The sequence below is a fragment of the Pangasianodon hypophthalmus genome, chromosome 16, assembly GCF_027358585.1.
Source record: "Pangasianodon hypophthalmus isolate fPanHyp1 chromosome 16, fPanHyp1.pri, whole genome shotgun sequence".
Lineage (NCBI taxonomy): Eukaryota > Metazoa > Chordata > Actinopteri > Siluriformes > Pangasiidae > Pangasianodon > Pangasianodon hypophthalmus.
Window position 1 is genome coordinate 4,188,962 of NC_069725.1, and position 24,836 is coordinate 4,213,797.

General features: G+C 38.4%; 2 protein-coding genes across 3 annotated transcripts in view; one reads left to right on the forward strand and one right to left on the reverse strand.

Moving 5' to 3' along the window:
- Positions 1-248: 248 nt before the first annotated feature.
- LOC117599294 (cilia- and flagella-associated protein 100) lies at positions 249-7,637 on the forward strand. The gene is made up of 13 exons (XM_053240690.1): positions 249-943; positions 1,245-1,431; positions 1,704-1,768; positions 2,347-2,504; positions 2,688-2,768; positions 2,924-3,093; positions 3,582-3,663; positions 4,340-4,397; positions 4,819-4,921; positions 5,217-5,380; positions 5,511-5,713; positions 6,370-6,475; positions 6,624-7,637. Exons 1-13 carry the CDS (start codon positions 860-862, stop codon positions 6,738-6,740), a joined length of 1,578 nt encoding a protein of 525 aa, XP_053096665.1. The 5' UTR covers positions 249-859; the 3' UTR covers positions 6,741-7,637.
- Positions 7,638-7,884: 247 nt separating this feature from the next.
- cpne9 (copine family member IX) overlaps positions 7,885-24,836 on the reverse strand; it is a 54,740-nt gene continuing 37,788 nt past the window's right edge. For both annotated transcript variants that reach the window (XM_026945099.3, XM_053240460.1), the window contains 13 exons: positions 20,802-20,905; positions 20,489-20,593; positions 18,566-18,607; positions 17,112-17,187; positions 16,925-16,978; positions 16,775-16,836; positions 15,749-15,795; positions 15,426-15,607; positions 14,158-14,285; positions 12,543-12,645; positions 12,378-12,435; positions 11,969-12,042; positions 7,885-10,653 (listed from right to left, as the gene is read on the reverse strand). In XM_026945099.3, the coding sequence (XP_026800900.2) occupies positions 10,471-10,653; positions 11,969-12,042; positions 12,378-12,435; positions 12,543-12,645; positions 14,158-14,285; positions 15,426-15,607; positions 15,749-15,795; positions 16,775-16,836; positions 16,925-16,978; positions 17,112-17,187; positions 18,566-18,607; positions 20,489-20,593; positions 20,802-20,905 (1,218 nt within the window). In that variant the 3' untranslated portion in view covers positions 7,885-10,470. The remainder of the gene's footprint in view (positions 10,654-11,968; positions 12,043-12,377; positions 12,436-12,542; positions 12,646-14,157; positions 14,286-15,425; positions 15,608-15,748; positions 15,796-16,774; positions 16,837-16,924; positions 16,979-17,111; positions 17,188-18,565; positions 18,608-20,488; positions 20,594-20,801; positions 20,906-24,836) is intronic.

Here is a 24,836-nt window from a genome sequence, read left to right on the forward strand (position 1 = left end):
TTTCTCTTGCTGAGATTATTACTAATTACTTGAATTAATGAACATTTATAAACCTTCATTTTGAGATGTTCGTGTCCAGGCTATTCCGGGTTTTTAACCATGTTTACAGACTTGAGCCAAAACAGAGAAAAAACTTTATCAATCAGAACTCTTTTACAGTTTTTAATGAAAAATATTCAGTCTGTAAATACGATTTAATATGATTTAATATGATTTAATATGATTTGTGCCGCCCTACGTGCGCACGCGCGCATTTGTGGGCGTTTACGTGAGGTTTACATGGATTAGATTATTAGCGAATTAAAACGCTTCCCTCCATGAAGCAGTCTCCTGATTGGCTGATGTTGGCGCTTATTTGCATAAAGTTGAGCCTCGCTAAACTCCGAGCGCTCAGGAGTGACATTGCGCATGCGCTGTCCGGGAAGTTTCGCTCTGAGTAATGTAAAAAGTCATTTCTAAGACAGACAGATCAGCTATTCTCACTCTTCCTTCCTAAAAACAGATTGTAAGCAGCTGAAAACTACTTTGTACACTTGAAGCATTCATAATACAGAAGTTCTACATGTTTTACAACTGGACAGATGTGAAGCTGTGCACATAATACAAAGAGCTAAACACAGTTACATGACCTGAGCACAGCAGCCTTTTGTATGATAAATAATGCATTTCAATTATAATTGACTCAGATAGAAGATTAGACTGATCAGTTATTCTCAGAGAGTTTGAACATCCAGAGCGATGAATTTAGTAGGACAATATACACTGCTGTTTTTTGATGTGATAATGATGAGGGTCTTAACATTCAACTAACATCAGTCAATTTGATTAAAATCCAGAAGTAAAGAAAGGAAGCAGCAAAATGACATCCTCAAGCAGCAACCCCTTTAGGATGCCCAGGAACCTTACAAAGTTCAGGATCCAGGAAGAAGAAGAGAAGAGACAGGTTACAATACACACACACATACAGGCATTAAAAGAGCATGCATCTCTTTTTAGGTAAACTGTAGAAATGTGCCAGACCCAGTACATGGTAACACTGCAGATCACAGCCTTTCTTAGAAATCATAAGATTATTATAGGCCTAGAAACATTTTGGACATCACAAACTGCACATTTAAGTGCTATGCAGCATATCTACCAACCACAGAACACAGAACATCACACAGCCCTAAACCTCTGAAAAAAAATGTTTAATCCTTCATTAAACTGAGTATACATGTCTCCATCAACCTGTTTCATCTCAGGAGCGGAGAAGACAGCACACTCTGAAAGTGCATGAGAAGGGGCTTAAACCCAGAGAGAGCAGGCGTGCGATTGTGTCACGCTATTTACAGGAGATTGAGCAGGAGGAGCAGAAGGAAGAGGAGGAGAGAATATGGGGTGGTGAAGCCTACATCGCTCCCCCAAAGACACACAAACCACTCGAATGGGGTGAGCAAGTGGAGTAATTAAAGCTGTGCTGGCGTGAAAGTGTTTAGTACGAGCTTGTGATATTGTGATAATATAAACAATATTTTGTCTATTTATTAGAGCCATAGAGATTTCTATTCCTGACAGAGCACATTAGGTCCGTTATTCATTGTTTTCTATTAAAACAAAGAAACCAGTCAAATAGGAAAATAATGAATAGACTCAGGATTAAATGTCAGTCTGTTTCAGATCTCAGATGTTCCCTTCAGTCTCTTGTCTTGTTTTCCTACCAGACTATTACCACATGGGGACTGTGAGAGACTTCATTGAGACGGAGCAAGAGATTTCTCGACTGAAGGTGAGGGATCATGTAGGCTTTATTTTATTATGTAAATTAAATGCATAAAAAATACTAACCTGTTGTGTCATAATTGTGCCTGAAATGCTAACTAATTAGCAGTACTTTGAAAGTCTCAGTTTGTCTGAAATTACATTTGTTGAATTTAAAAATTAATGAGTATTTCATTTTCGATCTGAAATATTTACACAGTCTAATTTAGTCTTTTTAGGTTATTCTTAATCAAATTTTTCATTGATTAAATCTGTTCTGGAGACATTAATCTAGAGTAAAACTAGAGTAAAAAACTAGGCCAGTTTATCCAAAAGTTGATCGGTTCTGCTGAAATACTTTGCTGAGTCTACATCCGGACTGCAGTCTGCCATTTGATGACTTCTGCTCTAGACACAGTCCTGTTTGTGCTTTTTTGCTCAAACAACAGAATAAATACATCTGTTCATGCTCTAAAATTTCAGTCTCCCTCTCACACACTCACCAACTGACTGACACAACATAGCATCTATTTTCTATTCCCCTTACTGGTGTTGATCTGTTTGTCCTCTTATGCTCTCTCTCTCTCTCTGTCTCTCTCTTTTCAGTACTCTATTGCAGTGGGGCGAGAGACAATTCAGGGTCTGAAAGGGCAGGTACCCTTGCATGAAGAGGAGATGGCAAAGGCAGAGCATCGCTTTAGTGAAGAAGCGTTTGCGAAGTATGTCAAGGAGGAAGAGAAGAAGACGATGCTGGCTTTAAAAATGTATGGATATGAGCTCTAGTTCTACTGGAATTCTGTAAAGATGTGATATGCTAAGATCATTGGGTTGTAACTGTGTATTATGGTTCAGCTGCTTATTAAAGGCTCTGTGAAGATCATGAATGAATAAATGTTTATTATGATTGTTTTTTTAACCATTGAATATTCATTTCTTTCATGCTGTAGGGCTGAAGAAGAGAGCAAAGCCATACTGGAGACAAGGGAAAAGATCCAGAGGACCAATAATGAAATTGTAAAAGTTAAAAAGTAAGCTGCTAATAGAACAGAAACACTACACAGAATGTTCTTCAAAACTGTTGAGAAAAACAATATTCAGTGGGGAAAAAAAAGCAAAACAAATTTTTACATACAACCCCAAAAGACCTGCGCCTTTTTAACTGCACAGTGCAATCTCTCCCCAGGGAAATTGTCAGGTACCAGGAAATGCTGAATTACGATCAAAAGTGTCGGGAGTTTCTCTGGAAGCTCTCACCCCCTCAGTGGCAGAAGCAGCAGGAAGCCAGGAAGCAGATAGCTGAGAAAATCAAGGCTGCTGCAGAAGAGAAGGAACCAGCTACACAAGCGAACCTGCGTATGTCCACACACCTGACCTCATCACCGCGACAGTACAGAGAGTGCCACATTCTAGACTTAAACTACATAAACACTACAATTTACGGGTGCTTTCACACTATGCATTTTTTTCTCGACTGCCAGCACACAATTTACATGTAGTTCTATGGGACGTGGCAGCACAGCGGGTGGGACATGGCTGGAGAATTTGTTCATAGCAGAAAATATAGGGAGATTTGACATGTTGAATAAAAAAATATTTTTATGCCAATATTCCAACATTGCAGTATGAGTAATAATAACGATGAGTCTGTGCCATGTGTGAAAGCATCCTAACAACACAAGTGTGCTGTGATTACAAACAGTCTAAACTTCAGTGCTTTCCTGAACACTAAAGTACTACAGTACAGTTCTGACAATTTCCTAAGGTCCAGACTTAAATATAACCTGCCACTTCTTGGAAATTTTCTAAAGCTCAGTGATCTAAACGATCTTAATCATTCACAGGTCGAAGCAGTGGCTGTAGTCCAGGGCTTCCCGCAATTCAGAATTCTCATTCCACGTTCTTCTCTATGGAAAGTTGCAAACCGTAAGTGACAACTGATCCAAGAAATCACACACCAAACCCAACAGCTCTGCTCGGTCCAACTCCTGTAGGGATACCTGTGCTGCAAAATGTACAGCCTGTCATGTTCTGATGCTCCAGCAGATAAAGTACATCATGGTGGAGTAATCAATAAACCTTGAAGAATAAGGTCCTCCCAGGACACGGGACTGAAAACTGCTGAAACACACACGGCTAGTCTAATGTTTCTGAACAGCCTATACAGTATTTCAGCGTGCTGGTTCAGCCTGCTGGTTGTCCTAGTAAAAATAAAGTGTAGTGCAATCAGTATTTGGTAATGTAATGCAAAAGTGAAAGATATTTAATACACTTAGGAGACAGGGAGACTGTACCTCAGGTAGACAGCGTTTCCCGAATAATTGCAGTCGTCCACATGTGGAGCCAAACAGGACAGGGCAGGACATGAGGAGGTCATTAGTTAATTAACTGAATAGCGTTTGAGGATATTATGTGAGGTCTGATCAAGAAAAAAACAAAGCAAGTTACAAAATAAGGAGCATAATTCAACAATATAGCTAACATATTTACTCCTTAAACTGCTGATGCAGTAATGACATATCAACGAAGATGATAATGAGGATGATGCACACTCATTTTCTATGTCTTGTCTTTATAACGCTGTCTATCTGTGATGCCCCAGCAGTGAGAAGATGCCTCAAGAGGACGAGGGGATTGTGGGAAACCTGGAGGTCTATGAGGTCTGATTCCAGCAATGTTTCTTCATCTTATCTTATTTCACTATACAAAAATTCATTAAGTATCTCCACTGTAACCAGATTGTGGTATAGTTTATTTATGTTATTTATTTATTTTTTTGCTGTAATGACGTAACTTGACGTAGCTGTAATGATGTATGTGACACAAGTTACATATATCTGGCCACACCCCTGTACTTTTTTTTTTTTTCTTTTTTCTTTTGAACAATTTGAATTTCATGATTTTATTGTATAGCTATAGGACAATATGACAATACGAAATTAGGAATGTTTAATGTTGCTGATTGCAGCTCTAGTCAATTACAGAATGTACTGTATATCTACTTCTTATACATTTCATGTTACAAAAAAGAAAAGGATTGTGATCATTTACAAGGCTGTGTACATGTATCTGCATGTGCAGAAACCTCAGATCTATTTCACGGACCCTAAGCAGCTGCTGAACATCATGGCAGAGATGGAGGAAGAGACCAATCATCTCTGGACCAAACTCCTCGCTCTGAAAAGTAGCCCCAGAAAGGATAAATTACAGATTAACTTCTTCATTTTAACTGCTAACCTGACAAAGATTCACTGAAAATGATTGAATGATCATGTAAAGCTGCACAAGCACTGCACCACATACACCACGCTACCATATTACTGAACGTGGTCTTTCTTTGTCCCACAAGCTTCATATCTGACTGCCTGACCACATGAGAGTAAAAAAAAAAAGCCTATTCCTGACATTTTTTTTTGGAGCCCTGCAGGAGCCCAGTCCTGATGCACACATCTACAGTAGACTCTCTGACTGCATATTCTAACCTCTGAGGTGTTTGTGTACATGCAGGGAGAAGGAGGCTGCTCGGGTTTCTAAGGAGATTGACTACCTCACTAACTGCATTAACGCAAACAAAGCGAAAGCAGCAGAAATACAGGAAAAAGTCAAACTTTTCAACATGAGCGAAGACAGTGTTGAAAGAAAGGTACACACACACAAAGAGTGGAATTTTGTGCATAAAGATTAACTTAAATAGGACTTATTTAAAACCACTAGAGTGCAGTGCTTAACACCTTTTGTCCACTGTCTTTCACTCTCGTCTCCTTTCCACTCAGAATGCAGTCCTGAAGCAGTTGCACCAGAAGATAAAAGAGGTGTACAGTGTCTGCATGGGATGTTCACAAGACACTGCGACCTCATGTCAGCTACTCGGAACCATCGAGATGTACTTGTATGACCTGCTGGAAAAGTTCGACAGACTTCCGGCGGAGGAGTTAAAAACCATAATGAAGGAGTACCGCAGAGAGAAGTTAGCCAGGTTAGAACATGCAGGAAAACAAACACACACTTGTTTAAACACAGGTCATGCAAACACAGTTAATTGGGTACACATGACATATTGATGCACTTTACATGTAGCTTATCTGTTGCTATGCACAATTCAGCCCCCTCTACCCCATTTAACCCCATCAATAGAAACAGAACAGCACTGATATTATTTTGGTTTCTTGAGACCATTGTCCTGTTAGTCTTAGTGGATATACTGGGTACTCATGATCACCCTTTTAAAACCCAAAATGAAAGTGAATAACTACAAAATGGTCACCTGGAGACCCAATTCCTTTCCACTATATATTAGTACAAAACAAAAGAATAGAGCCTCAGCAGACATGTCCCACCTGCAATTAGATTTTTTTTGCCTAACTATTCCTTTAAGATATCAAAGAATAAATCAGTTTGCTTTCATGTACTAAAATCTCACACCCAGTTACCCTTACACAGCCTTTACAGATCTGAGACTGAAATCTAACATCATCCTCTGTAATAATCTAGAAGCTCTAACCCTGTCCATGTAAATCACATTGAAAAATGGATCCTAGATCAGCTCTCACACATACAGCTCTGTAATGGCTGAGAGCCAGTTTAAAAGTTGCTGTAAGCATGGTTTCACTCTTTGTCTCTCCATTGCCCCAGGGCTAAAAAAGAGGAAGAACTGCTGAAGGAGTTGGCTCAGCAGGAAAGGTGGAGACAGCGTGCTGAAGTGATGCGACAGCGGGCTCTGGCAGAAGTTAAGAAACCTGTAAGTTCTAACTAATCACACACTACACTCACTAACTACCCACAACAAAAGTGAGAGTGTTTCCTTTGCACACACCCAGATACAATTTGTATCTCTTGTAATATTAAGCAAAGTGAGATTTTAAAAGTCTGCCACTTTTTTATTTCAGATGGTAAAGAAAGTAATGTGGCGGTCATGGCTAGAGAAGAAAGTCCCCAGAGAACAGGAGAAAGCCGACCTCGCCAAGAAGGAGAAAGACCTTGAAAGCTACTTTTTCGAAGAGTAACACTGTACTATAAGGTCCAGAAATAAGCATTTAATAGTTTCTTGTTTTATTAATGCCATCATCCTTAGCAAATCAGGAAATAATGAAGCGCCCCAATTCTAAACCAAACCCAGGACAGGATATGTGTGTGGCGGCCTGTAAAAACCTGCCGGAAGTCACTAAGGCTGAATTCTAGCTCTCGGTTCTTGCTGGTGAGTGTTGTGAGGTCACCTTCAGTTCTTTCAGCGCTAGAATAGGATGGAGGTCAGCATCCTTTTTCTGAACAAGAAAAAACGTTTAGCAGAACACCTTGTTCTACTTTCTTGATCGCACCTCTGTCCAAGGAGGAAAGAACACCTTGTGCCAGAGCAGCAGCTTTTTCAGGGTCTGAAATTGGTGAGGCCTTGAAGTCTGAGAAGTTTAGTGGTCAATGGTGGACCTGGAGTTCACAGGTATTCCTGTGATATGGTTGTCAAGATGAAATCTACTGATCGGATGAAGTTGCTTGGGAAACACTTTAAAATTCACTCACGGCTGCTGAGGATGGCCCCACATGAATAGCCTATTGACAGTATAATCCCACTATAGTGTGTCACTCAGAAGAGGATGGGTTCTGTTCTGAGTCTAGTTCCTCTCAAGGTTTCTTCCTCATATCCTCTCAGGGAGTATTTCCTTCCCACAGTCACCTCTGGCTTGCTCATTAGGGATCTAAATCTATAACTGGATTAATGTAAAGCTACATTATTTACTGATTATTTATGTTTAGCTTTATACTAAAATATTAATATTATTTTTGGACCTTATTGTGAGGTGTTAACCGAATAAAGTGTTTCCACACTGCATCAGCGTTTAGTCATGGTTCTGTACAATTAACAAGACAGAATATATTTTAAATATACATGCCATTGCCTCACTGACTCTTTGTGGATTTATTTGATTGTGACTGGTTTTCTCCAGCAGATATAATAAAATCTAAACTCTGCAAAATGTAATTCCTGAAAATTACAAAAAAAGAAATAAGTGCAGTCAGATGCGAGCTTTAAGAAAAAAGAGGTTTGAAGACTTAGAGTGCTCTTTAAAAATGCAACTTTTTTAAAAAAATCTGGAATAGGATTTTGACAGTAGTTTGATTGATACCTCTGCCAAAAAGCTTTCTGACAACATGTACCAGACATACATGCTTTATTAAAAATGTGGTAAGACACTGATGGCAAAGAAAAACTGAAACTGTCCTTCATATCCTAACAGTATGCTAGATAAAAATGTTTTAAATATTTTACTAGATTTAGATATTACACTGAGGCATTTTGCACAACTACATGTGATGACATTGTTTACCACAAGATGGCACACAAGCACAATAAACTTGTACAAATATAATTATATTTAGCTGTAAGTTGTTTCACTGTATGTAATTCAACCATGCAACATTTGGGTTGGTGGGGAATTGAGAAAACATCCATTAATATCAGAGCAAGTTGTGCAGACTTATACATGCAAAATGCTGTGCAATTACTGCAACTTATAGAACAATATAATTACACATACATTTTCAGTACAATGCCATTACTCCAACATGTCCTCCTTCAATGGCAGATTCAGTGTCCTGCCTCATCCATGACTTCCCAGCATAATACAAACCTCTTAACATAAGATACCCTACTCCCAAACACTGCCAATAATATTCTCAGCACGCTCATCCCTCTGTGTTGTTGTGTATGTACAACCAATCTGTCCCATTTTTCACTGTGCCTTTTTACTTCCTCTGTCCATGGCAAGGCTTTTATAGTAGTGCCAGCTGCAAGGCTAATGACAGGTATGCATTAATGTGCTGGGTCTAATACATTATCTGTGAATTTCCATATCAACAAGGTCAACACTTTACAATACTGTTCCATAATTCATACGAAACTATGCAGGAAGTAAGCAGAAACAAATGCACAGTTCTTCATTAACACTTGTGTTACTCCTATTAAATACTAAAAATTACTAGTTGATGAGCAGCTGGTAGGAGGAGTTCGTTATTAACTTAGCACTAATCACTGCATCTTTAATAGTATTTACAGAGTTGAACATATCTCTGAACATATATATGCAGAACTACTAGCTAACTATGGCTATTTTATAATAACTACTAATGAAGTACTAATCACATCAACATTAATTCCCAGTAGCTATGCTTTACTTTCCTCATGGAGATCTACTACCTAATATACCTCAACTTATTCCAATACCTCAGTCTCTAACGTACAGTATAAATCAATATGAGTTATTATTGTCCACACAAACAGGTCTCCTCAGAGGAGTAAAGGGTCGGTGTGTTGTTTTATTTAGCCAGTCAAGGCCTAAAGAGAGAAATTGGCAACAATAACCTACAAAGGTACAAGGTTAGTTCTTAGTAATTAAAAAGTGTATGGCAAGTTTTAATGAAAGACTATTCATTCGTTCTTGCTTAGGGACCTATTATTTATGGAACGGTATTGTTAAGTGTCAAATATTACCTTACCAAATAACTCAGCAGGTCTTGCATGGCAGAAACTCACATAATTTAAATTTAACAATTAAAAAATTTCTTTTTTTAAAAAGTGTTGCTTAACCAAGATGAACACATTGTAGTGAAGCTTTCTGGAGACTCCTGTGTCAGACAGTAAACTGTTCCTTTACGTTTTTTGCCATAGGGAATGTGTTCAGGGTAGATGATTTTCTCAGTAATGTTCTCAGTTTCTCAGTAACATGACAAGCTGCATTTTTTTTTTTGCCTTGAAAAAAACAAGAGGCTGGTGAGGGAACGAATATTTTTACCTGTTATATCACACGTGATAACAGGAACTAACTTGTTTCACGGACATTCTGCAACATTAAATGTAACAGCATCTGTAATTACATGTAAAAATATAATTGTTGAAACATTCCTATGGAATAAATGTAATAAAACAACTTAGGTGTGCTGTTAAGGGTAAACAATGTCTTTAGTTCTTCTCTTTCTCAACAGTGTCTGTTTAATTTCTGTTTATAAATCTTTCATTTAGAAATGTTGTTGTTGTTCTTTCAGCTACTCCCATTAGGGGTCACCACAGTGGATCATTGTCTGCATATTGATTTGGCACAGGTTTTGCACCAGATGCCCTTCCTGACTCAACCCTCCCCATTTATCCGGGCTTGGGACTGGCACTGGGCGTGCACTAGCTTGTGCACCCCCAGTGGCTGGGGTTGGCACCCAGCGTGGGGCTCAAACCCAAGATCCTGAGATCAAGAGTCCCATGCTTTACCAACTGAGCTAGCCAGACGCCAAAACTTCTGTTTAGAAATAGCTGCACTTATTTACACCACTTGTTCTCTCTGAACAGGTAAAGGGTGAATGTATATGAGTTGACAAGCTGTTTTAAGAGAAAAAGAAAAACAAAGACAGAGTAAGAGTGAAGGCAAAACAGCTGAAGAAGGAAATAGATATAAAAATGAATAACTATTAGGGGCTGCACTACATGTTAAAGACATACCTACAAGTGTGCATGAGTTAAACCGTCCATCTTGGACACACATCTACAGCATGTAGAGACTGTGGGAGAGCCATACAGAGATGTCATACGTCCATAAATGACAAGACAGTACTTAAAACCTGAGTAAGTGTAAACCGATGAAAAAACAAGGTGATCATTACCATCAAAGGGTGACGTTACCACATACACTACATTATATTATACAGTTATTATATCCAGCTAATCTGCAGTGTGAACGGGAGCTTGATCTGGGTTCAGAGATGTACGTGGATATGCGGTGTAGGAGAGTGGGACAGAGCAGGTCTGGGTTCGATGCCACGGCTCTTCATGTAAGACAGCAGCTGCTCAGGGATCTCAGCCAGTACATCCTTGGCCAGACGAGCCATGCTTAGCACCTGATTTCCTGAGCGGTCGATGTAGTCCCTGAACGGCACAAACTGAGAGACACATACAGGACGATGATCTAAAACAAGATGCAAGTAATTACAGCTGAGAATTCTGCATATATACATATATATATATATATATATACATATATATATATATATATATATATATATATATACACTGTATATAGATAGATAGATAGATAGATAGATAGATAGATAGATCTAAAATATGTAAACCAAATGTGGGTGGTGAGCAGGTACAGTATAAAATAGGTTTGTGGGTGTATTCTTAGTTTGGTAACCCAAAAACATTCACACAGACACACTCAGTAGTTGTAGTCACAGTGGTTTGCTAGCTTTATTACAGTTTATACCACAGCGTGGTTCAATTGTGATTGGTCAGCAGGTTTATATTAATTGGTCATAGGTCTATATTAATATGCTTGTTCTAACTGTTCCTTTACTGACAGCTACATACGTCACAGTGATGTGTACAGTACATAGAGGACACTACAAAATCTAAGCCTAATAACTGATATGATGGACGTTTTCTGCAAGGAGACATTTAGCATTTATGGAAGGAGTCTCCAATGCTATCACTGTTTAACAGTCAGAGGTAAAGCTGCCACGGTTTTCTGACACGGGGAAGTCTTTAGGGCAGAGAATTTTCTGTTTTGTTGTTCCTTGCTAACATGACAAGCTGTATAAGTTTTACTAACTTTAAAAGAGATAACTATAAACATTTAAAATGTGTAAATAAAAAATTGTTAACTATGGCCCTTTGTTGGGGTCTAAGATGAAAAAAAAAAAAACACTTCAGGATGTAGTTTGGGGTGATAACAGTAACTCTTCATTCAGTCACATAAATTCCAATTTAATCATTCTCATTCATGTCGCACTGCCACTTATCGGATATGTATTTGATAAGTGACCACATATATCAAAGTGGTTCAGGTCAGATTTGAACAGATTAGATTTTTGTGTCCACACAGTCCTGAAAAAATCAGATCTTTGTTACATCAAGGCAGAAAATCAGATTTGTGTCACTTCAACCGGGTAAGGTGAACATAGCCAATTTAGAGGATAAATGTGGGTCCTGAAGCAAGACCAACTGAGAACCGCTGATTTATATTTTTATACTGTATTTATGCAAGTGTACAGCTAGAATGAAATTCCTACCTGGATATTAACCACTGTAGCTGCTCAGAAATGAAGTACAGTAATGAAAAACTCTGTGCTGCATGTTTGTGTTCTTCCTGCTCATTGGCTCAAGCTATTGAATATTTAACTCATTAGATAATAAGCTGTATCAGGTGCAGTAGAGTAGGAAGAAAATGGGAAAAGCTGGTGTCATGATGAGCACCTGAACAATGTCCCGTTCTGCGACACGGCCCCGGGAGGACACCCGCACCTCGTCTCCATCCAACTCCTCCATCGCTGGATAGAGAGAGGCAGACACAGTTTTCTTCTCGTCAACACACAAATGGCAAAAGGCTCCACAGGCTAGCAGTCACCAGCATTTGTATATATATATAAAACATTAAAACCATGCGAAATAAATGCCAGTGAAACAGATAAAAGGACAATATCCAAACCGGGAAACACGTCAGGTTTCTGAGCAACCAAAACATGAGACAGTGTGGCACATTAGAGCTTTCACTTGCCTGGTTTGTGTATATACACAAATATATTTCTTCAAATGGTATTGTGTATTTCCCTACGCTATCTTCTATACCAGAGCAGCTCATAAATTCAAAGTCTTCTACACTCACCATCAAACTCGGCAGGCCCCACCCCGACGATGATGATTGACATGGGCAGGGAGGAAGCCTATAGGGAGAGAGAGAGAGAGAGAGAGAAGTCTCATTTTACTGAAAGAGCTCACATTTGGAAACTGCAGTAAAGGATTGATGGAGCTGATGGTGGAAGAGACGCACATTGACCACGGCCTCTTTAGTCTGTAGCATGTCGGAGATGACTCCATCTGTGATCATGAGCAGCACAAAGTACTGTGAGCCGTCTGTCACACCTGCTGCAGCCCTGTGAGAGGAGGAACAAGCCTTTACACCTCAGACTTACAACCACAAACACAGAAACAAAAGCTTTTTCCCTCATTTGAATGTGAAATTTATTCATACGGCTTATTGTCAGTATACCACAACAGACATTTGACATGACGTTGATCGGAAAATGACAGAGAATAGAACATTTTTAAAGCTAGTAGGCAATTCCAGCAGTATGGATGTAAAAGTTAAACTCATGCTGACAAAGAACAAGTTTAGCTTATGTAAGACAGTCTGCATATCTTGTTGATTTCTTTCTAGCCTAGAATGTAAATTCATGCAGCTTATCAGTGACAGTCGTGTCTGGTGATTACACCAAGTGAAACAGATTTGATCTGCATTTGGACTAATATTTTTCAGCCCGCACTGACACATCCATACCATGTCATCAGCAGTGATTGAGAAGCTGCATGTGAAATACAGTCGTGGGTGTAACGCACACAAAGTAGGTGGATTATTTACTCTATTTTCCCCAAAATTATTTAGACAAGGAAAAATAGAAAAAATAGCACATATTGTCCAAAATACAACAGAACCATAAGTTGAATTTTTTTCTTCATTTTTCTTTTTCTTTATTTTCTTATATTTATTAAAAAAAATGATGTTTTAATATATTTTGTAATAGCAAAGGGTACTAAATCTGGAATGGGATGTTCAGCAAGTACATATGAATGTGAAGGTGTCCACAAACTTTTGGCCATATAGTATAGACTATATAGGGAACAGACATAATCCTAAAATCTTTACCAAAACAGACCTTACATATCAAGTGTAAATAAATATAAAAGAAAATAAAACACTAAAATAAGGTATTGAAAGCTATAAAACACAGTTAATTTTAGAAAAGAGCTTGTGAGAAGTCAAGGAAGGGCCGAAAAGAGCATTCCTTAGAGCTAAGCCCAGCCATTGATGCCCTTGAACTATTCCACATCAATACCAATCTCTAAATCTTTCCTCAGTTAGCTGCAGCACTGTGTTGCCATTGTGTTGTTATTAAATGTAAACCGCTCAAGATCGATCAGTGGGGCCTCCTAAAGCCCCCTTTCAACCCTGCAGTCAGGCAAGGATCCGACAGTTTCAGGCTCCCTAGATTGGGGGATTTTCTCGCATCTGATAAAGCTGTGCACCAGAGATAATTAACATTAAATACAGAGAAAGAACTGAAGCCTATTGCATATCAGTCACAGTGTGCAGTTCTCTCGAAGAGGGTATACACTGCTGCACACCAGTCTGCAAAAGTTAACTCGACATGTATTGAGCGCATCTCCCTTTGGCTTTACCTCAGCTTTCTGCAAAGTAATAATGACACTGACAGCACACTCAGTATTCAGACAGAGTTTTTGATGTATGTGAGTGTGGAGAGACGCTGGAGAGTCTGGGCTGAGCGTATTAATCACACTAATGGAGAGGGACTGAGAGTTAGCAACAAATAAAATGGACAATAAAGAGAAGAGAAAGAAAGCAAGGCATTTGAGAGAATGTCGCTTACTCTGCCACCTGGCTGATGACAGGAGCAAAGTTGGTGGGTCCGTAGAGCTGCACCGTTCGCAGACATTCGTAATAAGCTTCCAGGACTCCCTCAATTCCCACACAGTTAGCATTCTCACAGTCTGAGTTCTACAGCAGGGGGAAAACCACTTACACTTAATGCATAGATTTTTAGTTTACAATTGCACAATTACAAAAGGAGTTATGAAAGGAATAAAACTCTAGGGGGCGTGCTGTAACAGGAAAATAATGATCAGTGATGGGATGGTGCAATGTGGCCTGAAACAAAGCTGAATAATGCTGCATTCCACTTACCTCAGAAGTGGGAAGTCAGAACTTGGAATTATGTCATTTTCAGGGAAAAAACTTTTGTCTTTGTGTGTGATGAGCGATGTATATTTTTCTCCTCAAAACAGCGAACTGTATAGTCAGTGTTATAGATTTAACAAGCGAATATATCTGTATGTTGATTGATCTAAAGCAAATACTTGTATTTGTATATACAGTATAACTTATTTAAAGGTAAGAAGTGCTACATTGTTTACTGGTGATGCTGTGAGCAGCCATGTTGATTTGACATCAAGTGCTGAACTCGGAGTTGAGGAAGGTTCCCGAGTAGGAATTCAGAGCCGACGGGGCGTTTTCTTTGGTTTTTCCTAGTCCAAGGTCGTCAGTTACAAGTTATGACTTTTACTCAAATACAGCATTACTCTTATCACCCTATTCTCTTTTATTCCTCTTACACCACAGTGATTTGTGGTATCACTCTCTACTTCATTTCAGGCTTCTGTTTACATTTTACAGCCTGGAAATTAGCTTTGGAACAGTTGCTTTTTCCCCACTGAAAACAACTTTAGACTATTACATAGTTTCACCAGAGGGTCAGCTAAGGGCTTTGGAAAGGTTTTTTTTTTTGCAGAAGAAGGCTCTAAAAATTACAAACATCTCTGTTAGCTAATGTTTATCCTATTTAGTTTTCCAAGTAAGTGTATGATGATCAATGTATTATTTAATGAGTTATGAATAAACCACAAACTTTAATTAATTAGTAATTAATAAACCATTAATTTTCATTATGTAGGTACAAGTTCTTTAACTTTACAAATGATGGTTTAATGTTATTAATGTTTGATGAATAACTGATAGCAGTAAGTGAATAAAGTGTTTTAATGTATAAAACAAGTAAAGCACCAACAATAAACCTAATCAACAAATATCATCCTTGATGTGTTTGTACATTTAAAGCTGTACCGCTCAGGTGTAGCTCACCAGAGGAAAAGCATGGGAGACATTTCCATCAGGAGGAATTTTAGCCCCAAACCCATAAGCAGGGAAGAGTTTGTCACTGTCGTAATCCTGAATGATTTCACCAACTGCTTTTAACGCCATTGCGTAGGCATTCATCTGATACGGACTCATGTAGTGGAGAGATGTGGGCTGGGATGGGTTACCTGCAGTGTGCGCACACAGCACAATGAACACAGAGTTAGAAACTGCATGTTGCAATACATTGTAATCAAATCCTGAAGTTCTAAAAAAAAGATCCAGAAGGACAGATGTCAGTAATAATAATAATAGAAAGTCAAGCTCACCGTTGGAAGCAGTGAAGTCTATGGCTACTGTGAAGTTGAGCTGAGTCCTGTTTTAAAATTTAAACAGTTTTCAGTTGTCGAATTTGGAAATGTTACCAATAGTTGAATTATGTCTGACTGACTATGATAAACAGACACTGAAATTTCTTTATATTGGGCCTCATTCGTCATTCTTTTAGTAAAGTTGTGTGTAAATGTTTGCATAACCCGAACTGAACTAAAAGTTTCCTCCGGATTTACAGAAGTTTTGGAAATGTTGATTTTCTTCATACTTGCATGTCAAGTGGACAGACAGCTGAGAGCATGAACTGAACGATCAGGGTAAAGGCTGGAAGACAGCAGCGGAAATGATTTTGACTCATGTCTATGCCAACAAAAAATACTGAATAATATATAATATTAATAATAACAAGCAAGCGCTAAATCCCCCATCAGCTGAGGCGTTTGTTTACAGCTTATGACTATGCACAGACAGACCGGCCCGTCCTCCACTTATTTGTCTGCTTTATTTGTCTTAATTTATGGACTTGTGCTGGCTCACCTTCTTTATTTTTTTATATTCTTTAAATTATGCCAATAAAGTAAAATATTTTCGATGGTACTCTTAGTCCCTGACCTGGTGAACTAGCATGAGGATGTGTTTTTGATAGAGACTCAGCTCTTCTATAAGTCGCTCTGGATAAGGGCGTCTGCTAAACGCTGTAAATGTAATAAAAATAAGCAATTTAAACTCGACAGTATATTCCAGATATAAAAGTGTAGTAATCCATGCTATGATATGATTTGAAGTCGAAGTTTGCAGTAGTTAGTCTTCTAATGCGTATATTTACACACACTCAGGAGTAGGATAAGAACCTTTTTCCAAATTTGCAGGATTTTCATGAATACCAAATTTCTTGTGTAAACAATTTATGAATAAATCTGTCCACATTCAGCTTGATAAATGAGGCCCATTGTACAGAATAATGCAGGTGCATAAACATCTCTACTTTATTTATGTTGTACAAAGTTGTGCAAAGTTCTCACCCGCCCCTGATGAAGTCCACAAAAGTGTACTCTGATTCCACTTTGAAGGACAAAAGCGTCACCTGGAGAGAGTATGAAAGATTAGATAATAAGGGTAATTATGAAAATTAATTTGTAGGAGAGGACACGTTGACAGGCCATCCTACTTACTGTGCCAGAGTTTATGTATTTCTTTTTCCTGCCTTTCTTTTTGGGGTTGAGGACCTGAAATTAGACACGGCAAAAAAATGAGGCTGATGACTGCAGGGCTTTATAGTTACAATCAGCATGTCCTTTCTTGCTCAAAAGGTAAATAAAATTATATTTAGCATGAATCGCGCATGAGCTTTTCTCTCACCTCGTAGACATTAAACTGGCTCTGGCCTCGAGACAGCTCTCTGTAGCTGGTGGTAAACTCGCCAATAAAATCATGACTAAAGAACAAAACTCAAATGAATCAACTAAATATGACTGAATAAGGTATAAATCTCCACTCAGATATTTCACTCAAAGACTGAGGAGCATGTGCTCTTTAAATGGATCAGCATCCTTGTCGTGTTTCTGGAACATCAATTATTTTAGCTAATCACTGACCAATCAGTATGATGTCATCAGTATGCGCCTCTAACACCTCTCTCTTGAGCTCCTTGAAAATTCCCTACAGCGTAGTTCTGTATTTCAATTCATAAAATTGAGCAAAATTGTTAATTTGTTGCAGATATTGAACCACTGAAATATTATACTAAAATACTGACGTGTGTTTCCTCAGGTTCTCCAGTTTCCTCCCACCTCCTGTAGGAGGACTGGCTAAGATAAATTGCCTGTAGGTGTGAACAAGTGTGTGTATGGTGCCTTGTGATGGACCAGCGTCCCACCCAGTGTTCAATCCTGAGCTCGGGTAACTGCTCGTGTGGAACTTCCTCCTGTATGTTCTTTCCATAATCGTCTCCGGCTTCCTCCCATATCCTGCTAGGTGGATTGGCTTCTCTAAATTGCCCCTATGTGTGAATGTGTGTGTGCATGGTGCCCTAAGACAAACTGGCATACCATCCGAGGTGCATTCCTTCACCATACCTACAGATCCTGAGATAGGCTCTGGATCCAGTGTGATCCTGACCAGGATAAAGAGATTACGGAAAATGAATATTGATATTATGCATCCACGGTAGACTACTCCTAGTAAAAAAATTTGCTAAGCATGTGTTAACGTCAGATCCTGTCAGCATTGCTAGCTTTCCTACAACAAGCGAGGGGACTAAACTAAAGAAAATTGGAAAAGAATTAAAAAAAAAAAAAACAACCTCTAAAACACACCATTTTGTAGAGTGGTAAAGCATGACATTGCCCCACATTTCACACCATAAAAAAAAATCTTTAATTCACTGCACATCTTTCTTCATTCATTTAATTAAAGGCTTTTAGGACTTTTATCTGTATAGCCTTCTGATGTAGGTGATGCAAAGTCTTATCAGAACTAATGTTACAGAGCTAACGGTCAATTGCAGCCACCATGTCATCAATATTTCAATATTTAATAAATAAACAATTTTACAAACTGAAGTGAAGAACTGCACCATAGTTTAGCAGTTTGGAAATGGACTGGTGACTCTGGAGAAAACTTTCATGTGACTCAGGAGTAGGAAGTGTAGGAGGCACACATTGATCACATCAGGTGGGAATGAGTGGTTGAAAGAAATGTTCCAGGAGCAAGAAAGTGATGTTGAAACAGGAACATGTCCTGGTTGAAAAAAAAAATCAGGTTCAAACTCTGCTAAAGGTCAGTGAGAAACACAGTGTCAGAAGATACAGTACCTTCCATCTCGGTCCCAGTCATAGACGTCGACTTTAACTGTTCTGAATTAAAAAAAAAAAAAAAAAAAACTATAAATAAATTTAACCTGGCAAACGTGATTCTAACTTCACATCCTTAGACTTTCCAATAACGCTCAATTTGAGGACAGATGCAATGAGATGCCAATAAAAAAACATCATCTTTGTAAAACTATCTTCCCTTTTTTTTCCCCCCAAACAAAGCTGTTAAGTAATGTCACGATTATCAACATTGTAATTCCATTCCTATTTCTATTCCTACACATTTACATTCCTAGTTGCCTTAGATGTGTCAGGAATTCTTCATGCTAAACCATCAAGTTACTAACAGGCAGTACACTGGAGTTTTCAACATTCAGAAATGGCAATATATTGGGTTCAATATATAGGTATAATAAAAAAATCCAGATAAAATAATCAGGTATAATAACAAATATAGATACAATCCCAAAAAAATCCAATGTTAGCTGGGGAAAGGTGCTTAGAGTTAATTTTAGTTTAGAAAATATGACTCTCTTTCATATTAATTAACTACATTTAACTATTAATAAGCATTAATAAGCTGTCTAGCTACCTAAATGGATTTTATGTTTTCTTGTCCTGGGAAAGCAACTACACTCTCAAATCAGATGTGTTAAAAACAACACGTAGTGAGTCATACCTGTGTGTCCGGTTAACCCCTAAACTCCTGACTTATTATTTAATTATTCACCTGCAAGCATATTATTTAGTAATCACTATGCGTTATTCAGTAACTATTGCAAAATGTAGTCACGAGATGGAAGAATTAAAGTCAGGTACTGTTAAATCAAGGGGTTATGAACAAGCATAACTTTTTTGTATAACTTTTGTGTAACACAACCATAATTGGTGAGGTGAGATTTTTTACACAAACCTGCAGGACCCTCATCTAATCCTAGAAGCAAGTTAATGGCTCTGTAGAGGATTAGGCCTTTAACCTAAATGTGTGCAAAATACCTCAACAGTGTCTGCTATACATATAGACCAATTTTACACCCGCATTGTGATTTGCTAAGTTTGAGAGACACTTCAGCAACTTTCTGATTATTTTATTAATAATTTAAATAAACTTTCTCAGTAGTTACATTTAATAAATGGTTTTGTCTTCGACTGTCAAAAAAGAGGCTTCAATACACAACACAATTTAGTACAAAAACATCATATATATATATATATATATATATATATATATATATATATATATATATATATATATACACAGACATATATATTTTTCTTTCACTACTTTTTAGGATATAACCCATGTGATTACTCTTTGTAATTCAGCCACAACAGAGTCACTATTTGCTACTATTTGCTATCATATCATACACTCAAATTAGTGCTCATTATTTTGGATCTTAATAAATCAGGGCCAAAATACAGAAGGGGTTCACGCTACTTTCTAGGAGGATTTCTGTCACTTAATTTTTTTAACACTTTTTTTTTTTTTACACTTCTACACAGTATACTTGCAGTAGACCCTTACACATACTGTGATACTGTGCAAACTTTGTGGGATGAAAGAGGAGCCGTTTTATTGTAGCGAAAGGTCAGTGTGAGCAGGAAGCTGGAGCGAAGGCGTCACTCACTGCTGGTGTTACACACAGTGCCGCAGAGACACAGCAGTCAGGCTCCAGCACATGCTCAGCATGGCTGCATCCGAATCGCACAGCTACACCACACGCAGGCAACATTTTCAAGCTAGCCAAAGTACTGAATATCTCGGGCTACCACTTCAGCAAGAGGGCTGAGTGCATGAGAATATAAATCACCATGCAGTAGATAACAACAGCAACAAGAACAGAAAGTAAAGCTGAGAGCTCTGTGTGTGTGTGTGTGTGTGTGTGTGTGTGTGTCGAATGCATTGCCCACTCTCCTCACCTGTCATAATCTCCATTACACAGAGCACGTACAGGGATAGTGAAGGGCTGCCACACTGGATTCAGAGTGTTTTTGATCACCTCTGTTTTATGGCAGATGGTGAACCTATAACAAGAAGCACCATGGCGAGTCAAATAAACAGTGGCTAAGAGCTCAGACAACAGTCATATTAATAATAAGCACATATAATGAGCACTTTAATGAGCACTTAGCACCTTATCTGTATGCAAGAAATAATCAGGCCATGCTGGAATGATCTATACTGGTAATTTTAGTCAAAGAGCATCCATCTAAGCTGGTAGCTGTTGCTTACGTGCCGTCCTCGTTGCTGCGGTAGAACACCAGGAAAGGGTCCGATTTCCCAAAGAAATCTTTCTTATCCAGCTTGTTGGCACAGAGCTGCATGGTGGCAATATCCTGTTTGAAAGTACATAAAGCCCTATAGTTTGTTATATTTAATTTAACCTGAAATTCAACCTCACTTTAAATCCTTTTGACAAAAACATAATCTTCATGCAGTTGCATCAAACAACATGGTTAAGCTATGTATTCTGGAGCTGTACTAAAGTGTCAAGTAAGCACATATCAACCATCCATCCAATCTACATTGTATACATTATGCATCACTGGTGCAATACCACTCTCCAATTATTTTTAAAGAGAGCTAACAGTTGAAAGTGCAGTGTCCACTAAACATGACAGATGGGGACAACACTGCACCTGTTGTATGTACACTATACGGCCAAAGGTTCTGTGGACACCTGACCATCACAGCCATATGTCATTCTTCCCTAAACTGTTGCCACAAATTTGGAAGCGCACAATTGTATGCTGTAGCATTAAGATTTTCCTTTACTGGAAGTAAGAGTTTGAGTCTAAACCTGTTCCAGCATGACAATGCCCCTGTGCACAATGCGAGCTCCATGAAGACATGGTGTGTGAAGGTTGGAGTGGAAGAACTCGAGTGTCCTGCACAGAGCCCTGACCTCAACCCCACTGAACACCTTTGGAATGAACTGGAACACCGACTGCACCCCAGACCTCCTCACCAACATCAGCGCCTGACCTCACTAATGCTCTTATGGCTGAATGAACACAAATCCCCACAGCCACATTCCAAAATCTAGTGAAAAGCCTTCCCAGAAGAGTGGAGCTTATTATAACAGCAAAGGGGGAATAAATCTGGGATGGGATGTTCAACAAGCACATGTAGGTGTGATGGTCAGGTGTCCACATACTTTTGGCCATATAGTAAACAATTCCAGTAGTAGTAAACAATTCGCTTAACGATGTGACGAAACAGTGACAGAATGAATAAACTGCGTGTTTGTGTTGACATATTTCTGTGACGCATGTCCAAAACGCTTTAGAAACACATCTGTCCTTTTATATAATCAGTGACTCCAAATGCCTAAATGCATTACCCATGAAGCAACCTAAAATAATAAATACAAGAATGAACTGATACTGAAGACATGTATGTTCTTAGTGAAGACTGTATGATTTCTTTTTCACTACAGCACTAAAAAACCTGTGGTATGAAGGAATAAATTTTGTCATCATTATGAAGCAAAAATAAACTTGGTAAACTGACTCACAATATTAATCAGATAAGAATAGCTGCATTTATAATATTATGTTAAAATCATAATAGCCTCAGTTTTTGGACTTTCAGGGCCCAAAGCAATGCAGATGCGTCCCAGGCTGAAACTGCATTTGACAGTCAGAGAAGTTTTGTTCATGTTTTGTTCATCAGCAGATCTGTCTGACATCACTGAAGAAATGGAGGTGGTTTAAGGCATACATGTACAAAAAAGATTTTAGTTGAGGCAGACATCTTTTACATGAGAGGTACATTACTCTCTTAGCTCCAGAAGCAATTTCAGACACCAAACATGTCTTTGCTGAAAGCCTATATTTGGCGAAAAGGGCAAAACTGTGTAAATTCAAAAGTTCACAGTTCTGTTTCTTTATTAACCTTTAGTAACCATCGCTGAGACACTGGTTCTGGATGCATCTTAAGCTTAATTATAGAGGGAGAAGAATATTCACTTCCTTTATACCATTCACTTCCTTGTGCTTAGCAAACTGAACAGCTTTTGTGCAAACCCTAAAACATTTTTCCTAGAAATAACGTTTTTTAAAACTCACTCACAGACCAGGTTGAAAAAGGCAACTTGAAACCTGGACAGAGACAGAGACAGAGACAGTCAATGCCTCTGAGAGGACAGTGTCATGGTAGAGAAGAAGAGCAAGTTCTTCATACATACTAATGGTCCATTTTTTCTGCCTGCATACAGTGATGTGTTGATCCCAGGGGCAAGTCATGTCACAGAGGAGAGGACAAATGCGTAACGGCTTTAACTGGCACCTACAGTAGTGGAGACATGGTGTCACGGGAAAACTCTCCACACTCTCATACTGATGAGGTATCGCTAGGAATTTTGGTCTCATATACAGTCAACTCTAGAGCTATCAACACCCTTCATAGGAAATGAACAGAAATACATAAAAGACATAAATAATACATGGAATAAGTTACATTTTTCTTTTGTAAAACACTGTTTTCAAAATCATCAACACCCTTGCAATTAATATTTGTTGGAACCTTCACTGGAGAGATGAACAGCTCTGAGTCTCTTTCTGTAATGTCTAACAAGGCTGGAGACCCCTGTAGATATTAAACCACTCCTCCATGCAGAAAATTCACATTGATTAGTAATATTTATACCACAGAACGGTTGAATTCTCAAATCTGATTGGTCAGAAAGAGTGCATAAGTTTTGTACAACAGTACAGCTCGGACTGTAGCTCCGCTGTAACATGAACGATAGGTTAATAATAATGTGCTCGATCTAATACGTTATTGTTTCTATGGTAACAGCTCATACACAGGGACTTGCATTGCAGAGCTGCACATACTAAGACTAATAATAAATAACAAAAAAAAAAAAAAAATTAAAAAATTAAATAAACAAAACCGTTTTTTAATAAGGAAAAATGTATAATTGTTGATGTGGTGATGTTTGTTGTAAGGAGACGTTTATTTAACATTTATGGAAGGCGTCTCTAGGTTGCACTCGTAACAGTCACGGTGCTTTGCAAAGCTTCCTATCACGGGAAAGTCTTCAGAACAGTGGAGTTTACCACTTTCCAGTATCTCGGTAAAATGAAAGGCTGCATGTGTCGAGAAAAAGAGATGGAGAGAGAAAGAGAGAGAGAGAGAAGGAGAAGCTGGTGAGAATGACTGTTTATCGCAGCTATAACGTAAGTGATAACAGGAACTAACTTGTCTCTCGGACATTCAACAACATTGAATCTAACCGCTAAAATGTGTGACGTGTCGTTCATGAATAAATTATACATTGTAATTGCTGGGAAATCGCTGTGGTTTAAGTGGAATAACACATCAATCTTCCTGAGAGCCACAATGATCCACCACCATATATTACAGTGCATTTGGCATCTTTTGGTCAGTTTTTACTGTTCAAGACCTCTGTGTGATTTTCTGTTAAATACGTTTCTCAAACCATAAAGGAAATATGGAGATGGGTGATGGAAAACCTGTCAAATTTGGTTAACAAAAAAACCAAAAAAAAACAAAAAAGACATAATGCCGAACTCCCCAGAAAAGGCTCGCCACACGTTTCCTTTTCTTCTTTTATTGTCATTGTTGTCTTTGTAAAATAGGGACAACTGTTTTTCAAACTGATACAGTGATATAAAGCATCAAGAAATAATCTCAACAAACAAACTAAAATCTGTTAGAGAGAGTGTGTGTAAATTACTCTTGAGCACTGTGCTCCGTATTACACAATTGTGTAGCTTGCTTTCAACTCTTGAGCATTTGTGGAATAATCACAAAATTGTTTGTCAGTGTTTAATTTCCATTTCAGCAGTGTGATGAGTGTGTGAACCCCCATGAGTGTGTGTGAGCTTGATTTGATCTTCATTTTAATGCTGAACGCCCCTGACACCCCAGTCTTTACATTACTCCTACACTCTTTACAGCAAAACCCTGAGTCTCACATGTAAACCAGGAGACTTGAAAAGTATGGATGTCCAAGTATGATACAGACCCTGTTTTTATCAGCCTTTGAACAAATATTAAAAATTTATTATAAAATCCTGGTTCACAACTCCATACATTTTTAATTCAGTTGAAATTACAGATACAAGACTATTTACCAAAAATTTGCTCATGTTTCTACAGTAGATGCGGCAGCAAACACATTTCCCCGATTAGCTTCCATAGAGTTATTACTGCACTTATTATCCTAGTGGTTAAAAATGGGAACTGCAACATGCTCGTTATGAACATTTTCAGTGGAGAAGCAGGAGCAGCACG